This window comes from Meles meles, chromosome 10 (assembly GCF_922984935.1).
Source record: "Meles meles chromosome 10, mMelMel3.1 paternal haplotype, whole genome shotgun sequence".
Classification (NCBI taxonomy): Eukaryota; Metazoa; Chordata; class Mammalia; order Carnivora; family Mustelidae; genus Meles; species Meles meles.
In genome coordinates this window covers 21,702,199-21,718,717 of record NC_060075.1, presented here as the reverse complement: position 1 = coordinate 21,718,717, position 16,519 = coordinate 21,702,199, and the positions used below count along the sequence as shown (strand labels likewise).

At 41.0% G+C, this 16,519-nt stretch overlaps 2 protein-coding genes across 2 annotated transcripts in view; both read left to right on the top strand.

Annotated features, from left to right (window-relative positions):
• The window catches only part of MKLN1 (muskelin 1), a 345,476-nt gene that overhangs the window by 4,386 nt on the left and 324,571 nt on the right, over window positions 1-16,519 (top strand). The window lies entirely within an intron of this gene.
• Window positions 1,568-2,605, top strand: LOC123951363 (small nuclear ribonucleoprotein E-like). The gene has a single exon (XM_046020025.1). It carries the CDS (start codon window positions 2,052-2,054, stop codon window positions 2,391-2,393), a length of 342 nt encoding a protein of 113 aa, XP_045875981.1. The 5' UTR covers window positions 1,568-2,051; the 3' UTR covers window positions 2,394-2,605.

The following is a 16,519-nucleotide window of genomic DNA, read 5'->3' as shown; positions in this document are numbered from 1 at the left end:
GAATTCGGATCAACTCTACCTCCAAAACATTTCCGAAATATGTGTCTTTTCATCTCCACTGCCACCACCTAATACAAATATCATCTTCTGGTCTCCTATAATAGTGTTCCGGTTGGTTTTCCTGCTTCTACTCCTTTCCCTATTCCTCACAGCTAATGTGACATAAATCACATCATATCAGCTTCTCTTAAAGAATCCTTCCATGTCTTCTGATTGTATGTAGAATAGAGTCCAGACTCCTTTGCTGGCCTGTGAAGCCTTACAGGCCATCCCAGACCACCTCTTTAGTCTCATCTCCCACGCCGTCCTCCGACTTCAATCCCAATGGCCTTTTTTCTACTCCCCGAGCACAGCGGGTTTGCTGTTATTTTAAAGTGCTCAGCTCACATGTTTCCTTTTCCTGGAACACTCTTTTGGTCATTTCTGTCTGTTTAGTATATGTGCTGCCGAAGCGAGCACATTTCTGTCTGTTTAAATGTCACCTCCTCAGGCGCCTGGGTGGCTCAGTGGGTTAAGCCTCTGCCTTCGGCTTGGGTCATGATCTCAGGGTCCTGGGATCGAGTCCCGCATCAGGCTCTCTGCTCAGCGGGGAGCCTGCTTCCTCCTCCTCTCTCTCTTTCTCTCTGCCTGTCTCTCTGCCTACTTGTGATCTCTCTCTCTCTCTCTCAAATAAATAAGTAAAATCTTAAAAAAAATAAATGTTACCTCCTCAAAGAGTCCCTTCCTGACCACCCTGATGAAAGTGTCCTTCTTGGTCCACCTTTCCGACCATCCTATGTATTTTTTTCATAGAAGTAAAACTTTATGACTACTTGGGGTTTATTTTGCTTATGGCTGATAACCCCTTGAAATGTAAAGCCCATGAGGATTCCTAGCATATCATAGATTCTTAAAAATATTCGTTGGATAAGTTTACAGAAGGAAAAAGAGAGGATCAATAGTTATTAGAAATTAAAGGCATCAAGGATCAGAGCCTCATGCAGCTCAGGAATGATCCATCAGTAATGATGGATGGCGACACTTTGAAGATTCCAGAAGTGGACCACTTACTAGCTGTGTGACCCTGGACATTCACATACTCTGAGCTTCACTTTGTCTATATATATGTGTTTATATAACACATGCCTCGAAGGGCTGTTAGTAAAATTAAACGAAATAATACAGGTATGCATATGAGACTGATTGCCAAGCTATTTTCAGGAAGTCAGGACTTTTGCAAATCAATTCATAACTTTTACATGTGAACTCTTCATGTGGGCTTCCCTAATGGAGTTAACATTCAGTGCTTGCTTATTATTCGAAAAAATACTGGCTGGGGCATCTGGGTAGCTCAGTTAGTTAAGCTTCTGACTCCTGATTTCTGCTCAGATCATGATCTCAGAGTTGTGAGATTAAGCCCCACGTCCGGCTTTGCATTGGACATGGAGCCTGCTTAAGATTCTCTCTCTCCTCGCTCTGCCCACCCTCCCCCACCACTTAAAAAAAATTGGCTGAAGTGTGGCTTTTAAAAAATACTAAGATTCCTGACAGAATGTGGAAATTAGATTATTTGAGAAGAAATCAAAGCGCTCCTATAAATCAATAAGAAAAATATCAAAAACCTTGGAAAATTGAGTAAAGGAATAGCAAATAGGGTACAGTCAAGGAATCTTTAAAATCTGTAAAAAATGCTCTCCCTTTCCCTTAACAAAAGGTATGCATATTATAACTGCAATGAGGTTATTTTCTACCAGGTTGACACAAATCAAAAAGTTTAATAGTATACGTGGCCAGGCTGGGAAGCAGGCACTTTTGACACTGACAATAGGAGTAAAAGTTGGTACAACCTCTGTGAACAACCTGCAGTATTTATCTAATTTTTAAATGTACAAACCCTTTAACCTAACAATTCCACTTTTTCTGTGTTTGTCCAGTACGTTTACTCACACATATCTTGAAGGATAACTTGTAGGATCTTCGCTGAAGCATTAATTATAGTAGTTAAAGACTGAAAACAGCTAAAATGTGCATCGATCGAGAAATGGTTAAATAAATCATGGTGCATTATATAAATGGGTGGTAGACAGCTGTTAAAAATTGTGACTGGGAGCGTGCGGTCTTTGTCAGCTTCCACCATGGCGTACCGTGGCCAGGGCCAAAAAGTTCAGAAGGTGATGGTTCAGCCCATCAACCTCATCTTCAGACACTTGCAGAATAGATCGCAAATTCAGGTGTGGCTTTATGAGCAAGTGAACATGCAGATAGAGGGCTGTATCATTGGTTTCGATGAGTACATGAACCTCGTATTAGATGATGCCGAAGAGATTCATTCTAAAACAAAGTCAAGAAAACAACTGGGTCGGATCATGCTAAAAGGAGATAATATTACCCTGCTCCAAAGTGTCTCCAACTAGAAATGATCAATGAAGTGAGAAATGCTTGAGAAGGCCATGTAGTTTTGGGTTTTTTGAGATGTTCTTTGTTGGGGGCGTATTTCTAAAACATTTGTTCGTATTGTTTTGATCATCTTTATGTTATTACCAGAGGGTAATAAATGCTGTGGTATTGTTTTTATTTAAAAAAAATTGTGACTGGTAGACTGGTATGCAAAAATGTTCATGATACATTATTAAATAAAATAAAATCTAATTGAAGAACAGCATCTATTTTGTTAGCATTGTGGGTTTTTCATTTTAAGACTTTACTTTTTTTTTTTTCCTAAAAGATATTATCTGTGAGAAGATAAAATAGAATGAGGCAAGAGCAGATGTGGCAAGACCAGTTGGGAATATATTATTTCAGATTTATGTGAGAGATGATGGTTTATAGGACGATAGTGGTAGGCATGCACAGAGAGAAAAATGACCAGAGTCAAGAGTTATTTTAAAGGACTTGATGATTGAATGGAAATGGTGGGTTGTGGAGAGGGAGAGAGAGTCATGATTGACTCAAGAGGCTTGGCAAGATTGGATGCATGAGCAAAGGTGTCAGTTTCTGAGATGGAGAATCTTTGGATGGTAACGGAATTGTAGGGGAGATCAGGGTTCCGTAAGAGTAGAGATGTCTACTGCAGACTTCTGATATGGGGCCAAGGCTCAGAAGAGCTGCTGGGACTGGATTATAAATTTGGGTAGAAGATTGCCTGAGGACAATAGGTAGAATAAAAATTTTTTAAAAAGCAGGTCCAGGACTATATTCTGATCATTTAGAGATTGAATAGAAAGAAAGCGCTGACAATAGACATTGAGAAGCAGAAACCAGAAAAATAAAACCAGGAGACTATGGGACCAAAGAAACCGAGAGAAGACTATGCTAGGGAAGATCAATTCACATTAAATGTTGCCAAAAGGTCCTGGAAGATCACTGTAACTTGTTTCTCTTATAAATCCTTGTCCTGTGCCTCACCCATAATCAATGATCAATAAACTTTTGTTAAATTGGAAAGAGAGACAAAAAGATACAGAGAGAGGGAGAGAAAGAGGCAGAGATACAGAAAGATAATAGAATGTATCTTTGGGTCTCAAAAAAATAAATACATAAGACATATTCCCTTGAATTTTACTGCAAACCAAACTTGATCTCGGGAAAAATAAGGATGTTCTTCTCCCTTGGTTTTGCTCTTGACCCATCACATTGACTGAGCTCTCACAGTGCTATGCTATTATGACATTAAGTGACTCCCCAAAACATTCTGATAAGTATTATTCACCTGTGTCTGGTCATTCTGAGTCATTTTTGTCTTTATTTAGGTCCTGGGTGATGACAAAAAGAGCAGTTTGCTTTTCCTCGTCTATCTCACTCCATCATACCACCTTGCATCAGTTGATGGAGTCTGGAGAATCCCTTTGGTGCCACTACCACTCTGTAATACACTGTAACCACTCACCAGGATGCCCAGCCCCAGTTTCCCATCAAAGACAAAGATGACTTTTTATCAGGAGGAGCTGTATCACCTCTTAGAGAAACCACCAGCTTCTCAGTCCGCAGAAAGGTGCTCCTGCCCTCAGGAGAGAATGTAGAGAATATCGAAGGAGAAAAGGTTTTGACTTTGTCCTGAGAACATGGAAACCTGTTATGACCTTTCACTCCAGTGTCCTTGAATTAGAAACTAAAGTAACAGATGTAGTTTAAATAACATTTTAATGTTATGACATCCTGTATTATTTAGTTAGACTGGGGGTTGGCAAACTTTTTCTGTAAAGGGCCAGATGGGAAATATTTGAGGCTTTGTGGGCCATACTCTGTCCTAACGACTCAACCCTACCATTGTAGTGTGAAAGCCACCATAGATAATACGTAAATGAATGAGCATGGCTGGGTGTCAATTAAACTTTATTTATGGATCCCGAGGTTTGAATTTCATATAATTTTCACATGTTGCAAAGTATCATTTTTTAAAATAAAATCTTACTCAGCTACTTAAAAATGTGAAAACCATTCTTAACTCACAGACCGTACAAAAACAAGGGGTGTGCTGGATTTGGCTTATGGGCAGTGGTTTGACAACCTCTGATTTAGACAAAAACGAAGATCATGTCATGAGAAAGATTTTTCAGGTTCAGACTTCTGAAGAAAATAATCTGTTTTATGGATACCCCTTTATTTTAACTACTCAAATGTGTTTGAACATATAAACACATTTGCCTTCACCTGACTTATTTGGGAATGACATACATCTTCTTATTCAGTATTGATTTAAGACTTTGCTGCTTCTCTTCCTTGTAGTGAATAAATGTGCATGGATGTAGTATTTTTATAAAGCAAACTGAAGAATTCTTACTAGTCAACTATAAATACCCAAACCAAAAGAGGACATAGTAATTCTTTTTTGGGCGGGGTAGGGGGAACATAGTAATTGTAATCACATTTTTAAACTACATTAATTCATCCAGTAAGTATTTATCAGCGATCGGCTTCTTACATAGTGCAGTACTGAGTGTTACAGAATTTGAGATTAAAGTAGAAGATAGATGGATAAGTAGGTAGATACTTAGATGAAAAATCTAGAGGCTGATAGGTGTCAATAAGGCTTGTTTGGATGAATCACAGTATAAATGAAGTCAGTATAGTCACTTCAGCAACACATAGGTTGTTAGACAAAATCTAAGCTCTTATGTGTCCCAGATGTGTGACCTCGGGCTGATTACATAAACCATATAAGCCTCAGTTTCCTCTTTTTAAGATGGGGACAATAATACCTACCTCTCAAGGACGCTGTGGCCATTAAATAAGCTAGTGTAAGGTAAATCAGCTAGTGTGGTATCTGGTACACGGTAAATCATCAGTAAATGCTAGCTGCATTGTATCATGCCAATACGAAGCTCTATCATTTGTTCAAAAGAAGCACACAATCAAAGGCAAAGCAGAGGAGCCTTGTGAGTTAAGAACTTATAAACACAAATAGAAACCCACAGACCTGAGGGTTAATGCCTGGTAGAGAAGATTTGGGTGAAAATAAAAGCAGAAGTGACCTTATCACAGGAGCATACAGTAAAGCAGCTGGTCCAGTTGTCTTTGCCTTCCTTAGTGACCTGATGCTGTATTGTCTACAGAGATCCACCTACGTAGGTCTCGCTCCCTGACCTTCCAGACACCTAAACACCATTCTGACTGGGGACAAAATGTATCAAGAGCATCAGCCCCTGCAACTTGCTTCCTTCCAGTTCTGGACCGCCGTGAGCCTTAGACACCTGTAGGTCCCTCCCGTCCTGCCTTCTGCTCCTATGTTTGTCCAGTTCTGGGCTTCCACCTTGACCTCCACACCTTCAGTTTCTGGTCATTCTGCCTTGCATCCCAGTCTTCCTGTAGATTTGGGACCTTCTCCTGAGCCCTGGTCGTCTCTACCATGACTCTGACATTTGTTTAGTGTATCTCAGACCAGTCCTCTTCCCTAGAGGGCTGTATTCTGCTGCCCACACCCCTGTTGGCAATCTCCTCAAACTATGGTACACATTGGCCTCACCCTTCATACTGGACTGCCTGGTATTAATAGCTTCTTGAACTTTACCTTGGTAAGAGACACCACCCTTGAAGAGCCTCACTGCCCTAATCCAAGCCAGCTTCTGCATTCACAGCCCACGCCCCGGGGAGTACTCCTCACCCCAGTCTTGGCTTATGCTCTCTCTCCACTACCCGTGTGTTGTCAGGCCTTGTGATCCTGTTATGGCAACATTAATAATGCTTTCCCAATACAAATGACCCAATTATTGGCATGGGGTCATGATACAGGGGTAATGAAGAACTTCAACATCCACTGACAAGCTCGTTCTGCTGAAAAGAGCATCAAATAAAGTTGGCACGACTCAAATCTAAACTAATTGTTTATTGAAGAGGTACTATTCTATGCTTAATTCTTACAAGCTAAGAAGAATGTGTTGGTGAAGTGAAAGTGACACGCAACTTAAGTGACCACGGCATCCTTGAACTTGTAATAGCCTGAGAAGGCAATTCCACACTTGCTAACCTGACACAAAGAAGACTTGAGCAAGTTAAGTGAAAAGATGGACATGAGGTTCTCTCTGGCCAGGAACTAGGAAAGAAAGCAAAAATGGAATACAATGACTCGAAATTTAAATTTTTGTAAAACCAGGGCACCTGGGTGGCTCAGTCAAGTGCCTGACTCTTATTTACAGCTCTGGTCATGGTCTCAGTGTTTGGAGATTGAGCCCTGTGTTGGGCTCTGTGCTCACCTCAGGCTCTGCTCAGGATTCTCTCTCTCCCACGGCCCCTCCTCCTGCTCCCTCTCAATAAATAAATAAATACATAAATAAAATCCTTGAATTTAAAAAAAAACAAAAACCTGTGATTTCAATGAAGAAAAGGGAGCATCTAAAAAAGATCAATGTGGCTGCTTAAGAAATATTCTGATAAACTCATACGTTTTAAAGGACATGTACAGAAGGCAGAAGTTGGGCCTTATTCAAAGGAAGGGCTCAGGCCTGTGAAAATAATGCAAGAGGGCTAATGTCCAGAGACAACTGCAAAAAGTACTGAGGACAATGAATGGGTTTTTGTTTGTTTTTTGCTTATGTTTATTGTCAGAATGATAATGAAGACAGGGTAGTACTGTTGAATGGGGCAGACCATCTAATACGCATAGATAAGAAACACAATCATTGCGCTACAGTACTTCCTAGATTACAAGGTACAAACGCCCCCCCTTCACATTTTTAATATTTCCAGAATCAGGATGTATCTTCAATATATATGTTTAACGTGGTAGTGTTTGGGGGGAGGGCCCTAAAAACAGTAACTAAATGGTGGTGCCTGATACAATAAATAGCTCTTAGAATAGAATTTTTATTTTTTTTAAAGATTTATTTATTTTGGAGACAGAACACATGTGTGAGCAGTGGGCGGGGCTCAGGGAGAGGGAGAGAACCTCAGGCAGACGGCCCACTGAGCAGGGAGCCTGACGTAGGGCTTGATCCTACAACCCTGAGATCATGACCTGAAATCAAGAGTCTGATGCCTAACTGACTGAGCCACTCAAGAGCCCCTGGAATAGAATTTTTTTAAAGGGCATTTTATTGACTTAGCTCTGCTGGTATCACTCACACTCAGCAGATGAGGGGTCCACTTTGTGTCCTGGAAGGTCAGTGGCCATGAAAGGCAGGAAAGACCAGAAAGCGGTTTGGAGGCCACATTCAGAAGTGTGTTGCCCAATGGAGGGGAGCAGAGAAAGGCTGATAAGCACTAATGAAGAATAGAAGAGTCAAAAATATTAGAGATAAGACTGAGACAAGATAAGAAAATTGGTCAGAACCTCTAAGAAGGAAGAAAGAGACACTGCTGGCCCACAGAAGCTAAGTCCCCAGACAGGCACATCACAAGAGGGGAAAGGGATGATGTCTTAGCTCTAGGTGCCATAATAAATACCATAGACTGGGTGACTTAAAAAAGATTTATTTCTGGGGCGCCTGGGTGGCTCAGTGGGTTGGGCCTCTGCCTTCAGCTCAGGTCATGATCTCAGGGTCTCTGGGATCGAGCCCCGTATCGGGCTCTCTGCTTGGCAGGGAGCCTGCTTCCTCCCCTCTCTGGCTGCTGCTCTGCCTACTTGTAATCTCTCTCTCTCTCTCTCTCTCAATCTGTAAAAAAGAAAAAAAAATTTAAAGAAAAAGATTTATTTCTCACAGTTCTAGAGGCTAAGGAGTCCAAGATCAAGGCACCAGCAGATCTGGTACCTGATGAGAGGCCATTCATTCCCTGGTTTATTGATAACCACCTTCTTGTGTACCTACATGTAGAGAGAGATCATCTCTTTTGCATCTTTCCTTGTAAGACCACTAATCCCATTCATGGGGCCTGATAGATGATGGTTTGCCCTGGACAGGGCATCTTGAACCATGACCAGCTCATAGTATGTGGGCATGCCTGTGTCTTGCTGCTTCTGAATCACCATGGTGATCAACTTAAGGCTCCTGTGCTCCAGTATCCAACTTAGAAGGTGTTTAGGTTAAGATAGAGATCTGTGCTCACAGACCAGGAAAAGACATTGCAAAGTGATAGAAGTAACTCCCTGAGTTAAAAGGAAATAAAGGAAAAGAAAAAAAGAGACAAGAGAAAAGAAAAAAAGATGAAGAATGGCCCAAATACATAACCAGAAAACAGTGCAGCAAAAAAAAAAAAACAGTGATTTTAGCAGAATAAATGCAGGGGAAGAGTTGGGGTTATGATCTATTTCTACTGGGTCTATGGAACCCATATTAAAGAAGAATTTTGTAGAACCTATAGATCATTCTGCCATGAAGGAAAATTTTCCAACCACATATGATTAGACCTTTAGAAACCATGAAGTATCCAGGTGGTCACTATGTAGCTTGAATGTAAAGAGTTTAGCACCTTGGGAAGGGACAATGTCTTTTCATGATTTTTTAACTCTTAGTTTCTACCATGTTAATAGTGATAAAACACATCAGTTTTTAAATAGCAGGAAATTTCTCATTTTCTACTAAAAATGTATTTTTAATGATTTTGATGATTTTGATACTCAAAAATACATTCCTTACCTTGTCTTCTCAAATGCTTCCCCCTTTCCCAGCTGCTGCTTCCTTTGGGACATCCCTGTAGTCCTGGGAAAGCTGACTCCACCTCTATATCCAGGAGGTAGGGCATGTACTCCATCCTAAGCCAATCAATGAATAATCAGTGAATTTCATTTCCTTTTCCCCAGTGACTGCTTCAGATAGGAGCATGTGACCTAAGTCAGTCCAATGAAAGAGAATGTCAGGACTTTTGCTAGAAATGGCCGAACAAAGCTAATTTGCTTCGGAAGGTAAATGCGGAGCTTTTAACCGTGGGAAGTCTCGGCCGCCATCTTGGGACCACAAGGAGAGTCTATTAAGAATGGAGCTATCTATCACCAGGGTTTAAAGCAAATAAATGAAAAGGGAACCTTCGTGTACTCTCTACATTGTGTGAGTCACCTGGGAAACATGACCTTGAAGCCTTTGAACTTTTCACTTATGGGAGCCAATAAATAATATTTTTTGTTTTAACCAATTTGAGTTCAATTTTCTGTTTCTCGAAACCAAAGATTCCATTTGATTCAAAAGAATGAATTAACATGACTAAGAAGGAATGGAATACATTCCAGATGGGTTAAAGAGTTAAATGTGGGAAATGGCCCAGACAAGAGAAGTTATATGTGTTGATGAAAGTGGTGTCAGCATTTCTTTTTTTTTTTTTTAAGATTTTATTCATTTATTTGAGATAGAGCAAGAGAGAGAATACATGAGTGTGGGAAAGGGCAGGGGAAGAGGGAGAAACAGTCTCTCCACTAAGCAGGGAGCCCAATGTAGGACTCAATTCCAGGACCCTGGGATCATGACCTGAGCTGAAGGCAGATGCTTAACTGACTGAACCACCCAAGCACTTCTTGACCTTTACATGGTAAAGGTCCTCATGAGAAAAGAAGTAAAGGCTTATGGTTTATAAAAGAAAAACATTTATAGATTTGACTACTTAAATCTTTTTAATTTATGTAGATAAAAACAGTACCACAAACAGATAAATGAGAGATTCTAGAACTTTTGCAATTATATATGTGAGATATATATACATACATCTATATATATGTATATATATATATACATATATATATATACATATGGCAAAGAGTAGTGTCCTTAACATATAAAGACCTCTTGCAAACATATAAGAAGAATACATCTCAAAAAAATGGGTAAAGAACATGAGAAGGCGGGGGGGGAGGAATTCAATTGGTCAATTAAAATGAAAGCAGTCCAATCTCACTAGTACCTAGAGAGACACAGATCAGGGTAAAACCAGATGTCTTTGTGCCTAGCAAATTATCAGGAACTTTAAAATGATATCTTGCCTGGCTAAAGATACAGGGAAATAAGCACCACCATACAATATTGGGCATGGAAACTGGTTCAAGCATTCTAGACAGTAATTTGGCATTATGTTTCAGAAACCCTAACCTATCCAAACCATGTAACATAGTCATTTCATTGAAAAGTTTTAAATATTTAATACATTATTTACCTGGAGGTTTCTAAGTGGTCATACTAAATCTACCACTTAATATGTGCAAGGGTCTATGCAAATGTCCTTTCCATCTATTATCTCAGTTCATCTTCTCCAACACCCAGAAGCACAAGTACAGCAGGTATCATCCCCATTTCACAGATGAGGAAACCAAGGCTCAGGATGTTTCACAAGTGTACTTCTGATTAGATGACAAGTAAGTCGTGGAGCTGGGTTTCGGTCACAGAAAGTCTGGTTTCAGAGCCCTCATGCTTCACTATTATACTTAATATTCTTTGGGCCCTTGGCTCATATTCTGCTCAATTTATTTTTTTCTTTTGAAAGGAAGACTTGCTAATCTTGAGTTACAACTTAAAAGGCATACTTCTGCTAAGAATACAAAGCTGAGAAAATGGAAGAGAAAGAAGGCAAGAAAACCAACATTTATTGAGTCCATGTGATTCATTGGAATGTGCTACCCACCTTGAAGCCACAGAACCACTTTGCCATGTAGTTATGATTATCCCTGTTTCACTGATAAATTGAGACAGAGAGATCATGACACGACCAAGGTCACTGAGCTACGAAGCAAAACCAGAATTCCAATTTACAACTGCTTGACTCCTAAGTCCTTGCTCTTTTTGCTATTGGCTAATAAAAACCAAATGTACAAATACAATATTTAGTGGGAAAAAATAAACTTCTGCAATTGGCTTTAAGAAGTCAATTGTATAAATAAGAATTGGGAGACCTATTTTAGGTGCAAAAGATCTCAGGATTTGGGTTGGTTGTGAAGTACCATGAGTAAGTATTGGGACTATCCGAATACTCCTATAGTCTCAGATGGCATTAACAGAAAAACCATGTCCTGGAGAGGGGCAAGAATGTTCCAGCTGGTTTGTACATTGCTTATACCAGATAAGGAAAATTGAGATTAATTCTGAGTGCCATACTTTAAAAGGACAGACAGCAATGGATGTCCAGAGGAGACCAGCCAGTTGGTAACAAAATATATCTATGTAAGTATACACATGTAAAGATTGGGTTATGTCACAAAAGTTCAATGAGAAGACCCAGGAGGTAGCTGAAAACCACCCTCAGTTAGCTGAAGTGCAGCTATATGGAAGAAATTCTTCTTACATTGTGTGTGACTCCAGAGGACAGGGAGCTGTCATTGGAAGGAGGCAGATTTGGGCCAGTTAATGAAAAAATCAAAACATGACCATACCCTCCATATCTTTGTAGGCATTAAATGCCCAGCACTGCATTTAGACATAGGAGGCATTCTGCATATATGTATTGAACTGAACTGAATGTTTGATTGCTGCTCAAAAACTCAACGAGTTTGCCTTGTAGGGTAGTGACATGTGAGCAGAAGCTAGCTGGCAACCTGCTGTAACCGAGACTCCCATTCCCATAAAAAGAAATTCCTACACCTTGCGCCCCTCCACCTCTCTCCCAGCCATTCCCTGCTTCCCTCCTAGCCCAGCTTGAAAGAGGAGAATTTTCTCCGTCCATTCCAGCCTGACTTTTAACTCTCCAGAGTATGGGCTCATCAGATCTAATCACCAAACATAACCCTCTCACTCCTCCCAATGCAGAGAGAACTGCTGGTCAATTCCTCCCGGAAGGGTTCTTCTCCCCTGGCCCATCGTCATGCTACCTTTCTGTTCCTCCTCAGCCTCCTCCCCTGACAACTGCCTGCACGCTTTTTCTTTCATCACTCTTCTTCCTGCTTTCTCTCCCCAGGACATCCCATCCATTCTGAGGACTTAACTACCATTGAACACTGACTTCTGAACCTACACACTCAGTCAAAACCTCTTTCCTGATCTGCAGACCTGTCTCATTCACCACTGGTGTCTTCAAATCACTGCAAACTTAACGTTACCCATGCTCTCCCACCACACATGCTCTCCTTCCGCCATTTAACTTAATGTCTTTACACATCAACCTTGGCCTCTCTCCCCTGCTCCCAAACTCCTTCCTAATCAATAACCATGTCCTCAATACTACTTCTAAATCTCCCTTGGATTTGTCACTACTTTTCATGCCACTGCTGCTATGGTGATTCAGACCTTAATCCCTTCCTTAGACTATTACAGGGGCCTTCTAATTGGCTTTCTAGGCTCCCGTCTCCCCTGATTCTAACACAGCCTTCCTCTTGCCAACTAAAGTTTTATTTGTTTTTTTTTTTAATGTGAATGACCACATCTCTGCCCTATTTAAGAGCCTCTGGTAATTACCTATCGTCTTTAGTATCAAATCCAAATTGCTTACCTAAATCAAACTTCTTCATGAAAAGGCTACAACCTACCTTGTCGTAGTCATTTTCAGCTCACACCAGACTTGCCTCTTCTTTCTGAACACAGTTTGCCTTTTCACAACTTTGTACCCTTTTTCTTCCTGTTCCCATTGGGAAAAGGCCAAGGGCACTCCTCTACACTTGGCCAACCGATCTCCTCCTTCAGTGCCCAACCCAAACTTCAGCATCTCTAGGAAAAAATAAATAAATAAATAAATCCCTTTTATATTCCAAGTCAGACATCAGGGCAAGAGATGTGGTATTTAAAACAATGGACTGGGGATGCCTGGCTGGCTCACTTGATGGAGCACGTGGCTCTTGATCTTGGGGTTGTGAGTTCAAGTCCCACATTGGGTGGAGATGACTTAAAAATAAAATCTTTTAAAAATAAATAAATAGGGGCACCTGGGTGGCCCAGTTGTTAAGCATCTGCCTTTGGCTCAGGTCATGATCCCAGGGTTTGGAGATCGAGCCCCGCATCAGACTCCCTGGTCAGCGGGGAACCTGCTTCTTCCTCTCCCACTCCCCCTGCTTGTGTTCCCTCTCTCGCTGTCTCTCTGTCTGCCAAATATATAAATAAAAAATCTTAATTAAAAAAAATAAAAATAAATAACACAAATAAATAAATAAATAAAATAAAGTGAGGGACTGGATGGGTAATTGTAGAGAAGTAAGCCCAGGGGAGTTTCCAGCATTCAGAAATCAGGAAGGACCCAGCAAAAGAGATTGAGAAGGAACACAGGATGAGGTAGGAGGAAAGTCAGTGTGATATGATGGAAGTCAAGTGAAGAAAATGTTTCAGGCAGAAGGGAGTGAACATCTGTGCCAAGAAGCTGCTGAGAGCACAGTAAGGTGAGGATGGTCAATCAACACTCAGATAGGACAACCTAGAAGTCACTGTGACCCTCTCATGTGTGTTTTCAGTGAAGTAATGAGGAACAAAGGGCAGACTGAACTGGCTTCAAGGGATAGAAATGAGGAAGTAGATGTTTGTTGAATGGGTAAAGTATTGGATGAATGAAGAAATGATGTCTTAGAGAGGATTCCATAATTGGTCAGGAACCAAAATAGAGGAGTTATTTTGAACTCTCAGTCTCTGAAAAATTTCCAAATAGAAACAAGGATGCAATTGCATGATGCAAAGCTTTTCTTAAGTGACAAGGGAATTCAGAGTAAGAGGAAGCAAGCGGCAGAGTTATTCCAGGGAAGGTTCCATGTGAGTTCGGTAGTGAGCCCTTTTTATCAACTGCTGACCCAGTTCATGAAGACCTTCGTGCAGGACGTCCCAGAGGCTCCAGGGAAGAGCAGTCCCTGCAGGCACTTACGTGCAACATATTCGGAAACTCTTTCCAAACACCCCTTCCTAGTGCGTGGGGTTGCCGTAAGAAGCCTGTAAGCCCAGGTCCCACTCCTTTGGAGGCTGGGCTGTACCACGTCTGAATGATGAGAAAGAGGTGAGCAGGAAAAACCTGACCCAGACAACATAGTGCATTGAAAATGCTGTCCGGGGGAATATTCCTATATAAATTTTTTACTGAAATAATAATGGAGATGGACTAAGTGATCACCTATAGTTGAGGAAGAAGGAGGCTGTTCTTACCTGCCACCCCCTGGAGTATAATAGTAATGAAACATGGAGAATACAGACTTTGGGTAAACTAGACCCAAGCTTTGATTCTGTGACGTTCCTCAAGTGGTCAGAGTTTTAAAGGGCACTTTGTTATCGATCCCATGTAGAATGTCTTTTTACTTCCATGACTGAGGACAAATAACCTCGGGACCCTAGATTTCCCTTTACAGAATCACCTGTGGTGAAGTCCAGGGCTTGGATTGTGAAATAGAACCCACCATAGAATAGTCGATGAACCTCCTGTCATATCGTGTTCCCCACAGTTCCCCAAATGCCTAGGGTGCTCCTCTTTTCCCGTCCATGCCTTTGCCCATGCTGTGTCCTCTACGTGGAATACCCAAATCCCTTTTTCCTGGCATGCTGAGATCTAGGATTTCTCAGGGAGGCCTTCCTCACCCTCTCAGATACAAACCGATCCCCTCTCCATGCTCCCCAAACCATTTTCATGTGTCATTCCATGTTCATACCCACCGCACAGAACTACGGTTATTTACTTCTCTGGGGTAGTTCCTTGAAGTCAGTGATGTGGTCTTCTTCCTATTTTTTTTTTTTAAAGATTTTTTATTTATTTATTTGACAGAGAGAGAGATTACAAGTAGGCAGAGAGGCAGACAGAGAGAGAGGAGGAAGCAGGCTCCCTGCGGAGCAGAGAGCCCGATGCAGGGCTCGATCCCAGGACCCTGAGATCATGACCTGAGCCGAAGGCAGCGGCTTAATCCACTGAGCCACCCAGGCGCCCTCTTCTTCCTATTTTTATTCTTTGCGTCTAGAATAGTGCCTGTGCATTTTGGGCACACACTCACTGTTTTGAATGGATGTATGAATGCTTGACGCATTAATGAATGAATGAAAGAATGAATACATGAAAAGATCAGAAAAAATGTTATCCCCCCAAAAGAAGCTAATAAACGCATAAAAGTGCCACTGGCTTTACATATAAGCACCATTTGGGCAGGTAAGGGTCCTCTTGAAATTCAGCTGAGATGACAAGATCATCACAACATAACATGTATGAAGAAGAGATAATACAATCGACTAGTATATGTCCAGCACAGGTTGGTGAGAACTGTGCTGATTGAAAGCAGAGTTGTGTAGTGAAATTGATTGGTTTTGATCTACATTTGAGACAGAGAGTTGATCTGTAGGACACATGAACATTTTAGTGTTTGTTGTTTCTTTTAAGCAAGATATTTTTCATCTTCAAATGTAAGGGCAATGTACACCTTAATAAACTGTTTATCTAAAGCAGGGCTTCCTTGTGGAAGGAAGGAAGGAAGAAGGAAGGAATCAGCTGTTATACCTCTAAAATGGAAGCTATGTGTTACATTGAACTGGCCATTTTATCCCAACATGCCTTGGTTTCTCTCATGCATACTTTGTAAAACAATAATAGCCTTTACTAGTATTTACATTATAAAAGTGTTGTTACTGTAAATTAGATAGTATAAAATGGGCTATGATGTCTTCCCTGAAAGACATACACTATACACAAATGAGGTATTATTATTATTTAATTTTTCCTTTTCAATCTCTTTAAATGAGAATTAGATGAGGACTCGGCTTTAAAGCAGTATCGGGTGGGTAAATGATTATTGACGGAAGTGAAATGAAAAAAAAAAATCTTTAGCTGAAAACTCAGTGTAGCCAATCTGTGCACAAGGCAAAAATATTGTATTTGTCTGTGATGTTCATCACTGTTTTTATCACCTCTCCGTGCTGTAATCACAAACTGACGACAGTGAAGGCTTTCTGTTCAGTCATCGTGAGCATTTTTGAGAATATGGACATCCTGGAATGATTACAGCTTGGCAACGTTGTTTCAACTAATCAAGCCACCAAGCTAGTTTTGTTATTGATTTAGGGCCTAAATGAACCTTGGCAGGCCTTTCCTTCCTCCCCTGGTTCTTAGGCTCAGGGATGCCTATTCACTACCACTTTACAGGTTAGTTGCTGCCAATGCCTGTGTTCCCCATTCGCACCCCCCTAGGCCAGAGCTTGTCTAGCTTCCTCTTGCAATACAGCATTATTGCAGAAGAAGGGTTGTGGAAATAAGATTTGGGGACTTGTTGTGCATGTTGGGGACTTGTTGTGCATGCTGGGGACTTGAGTTCGCG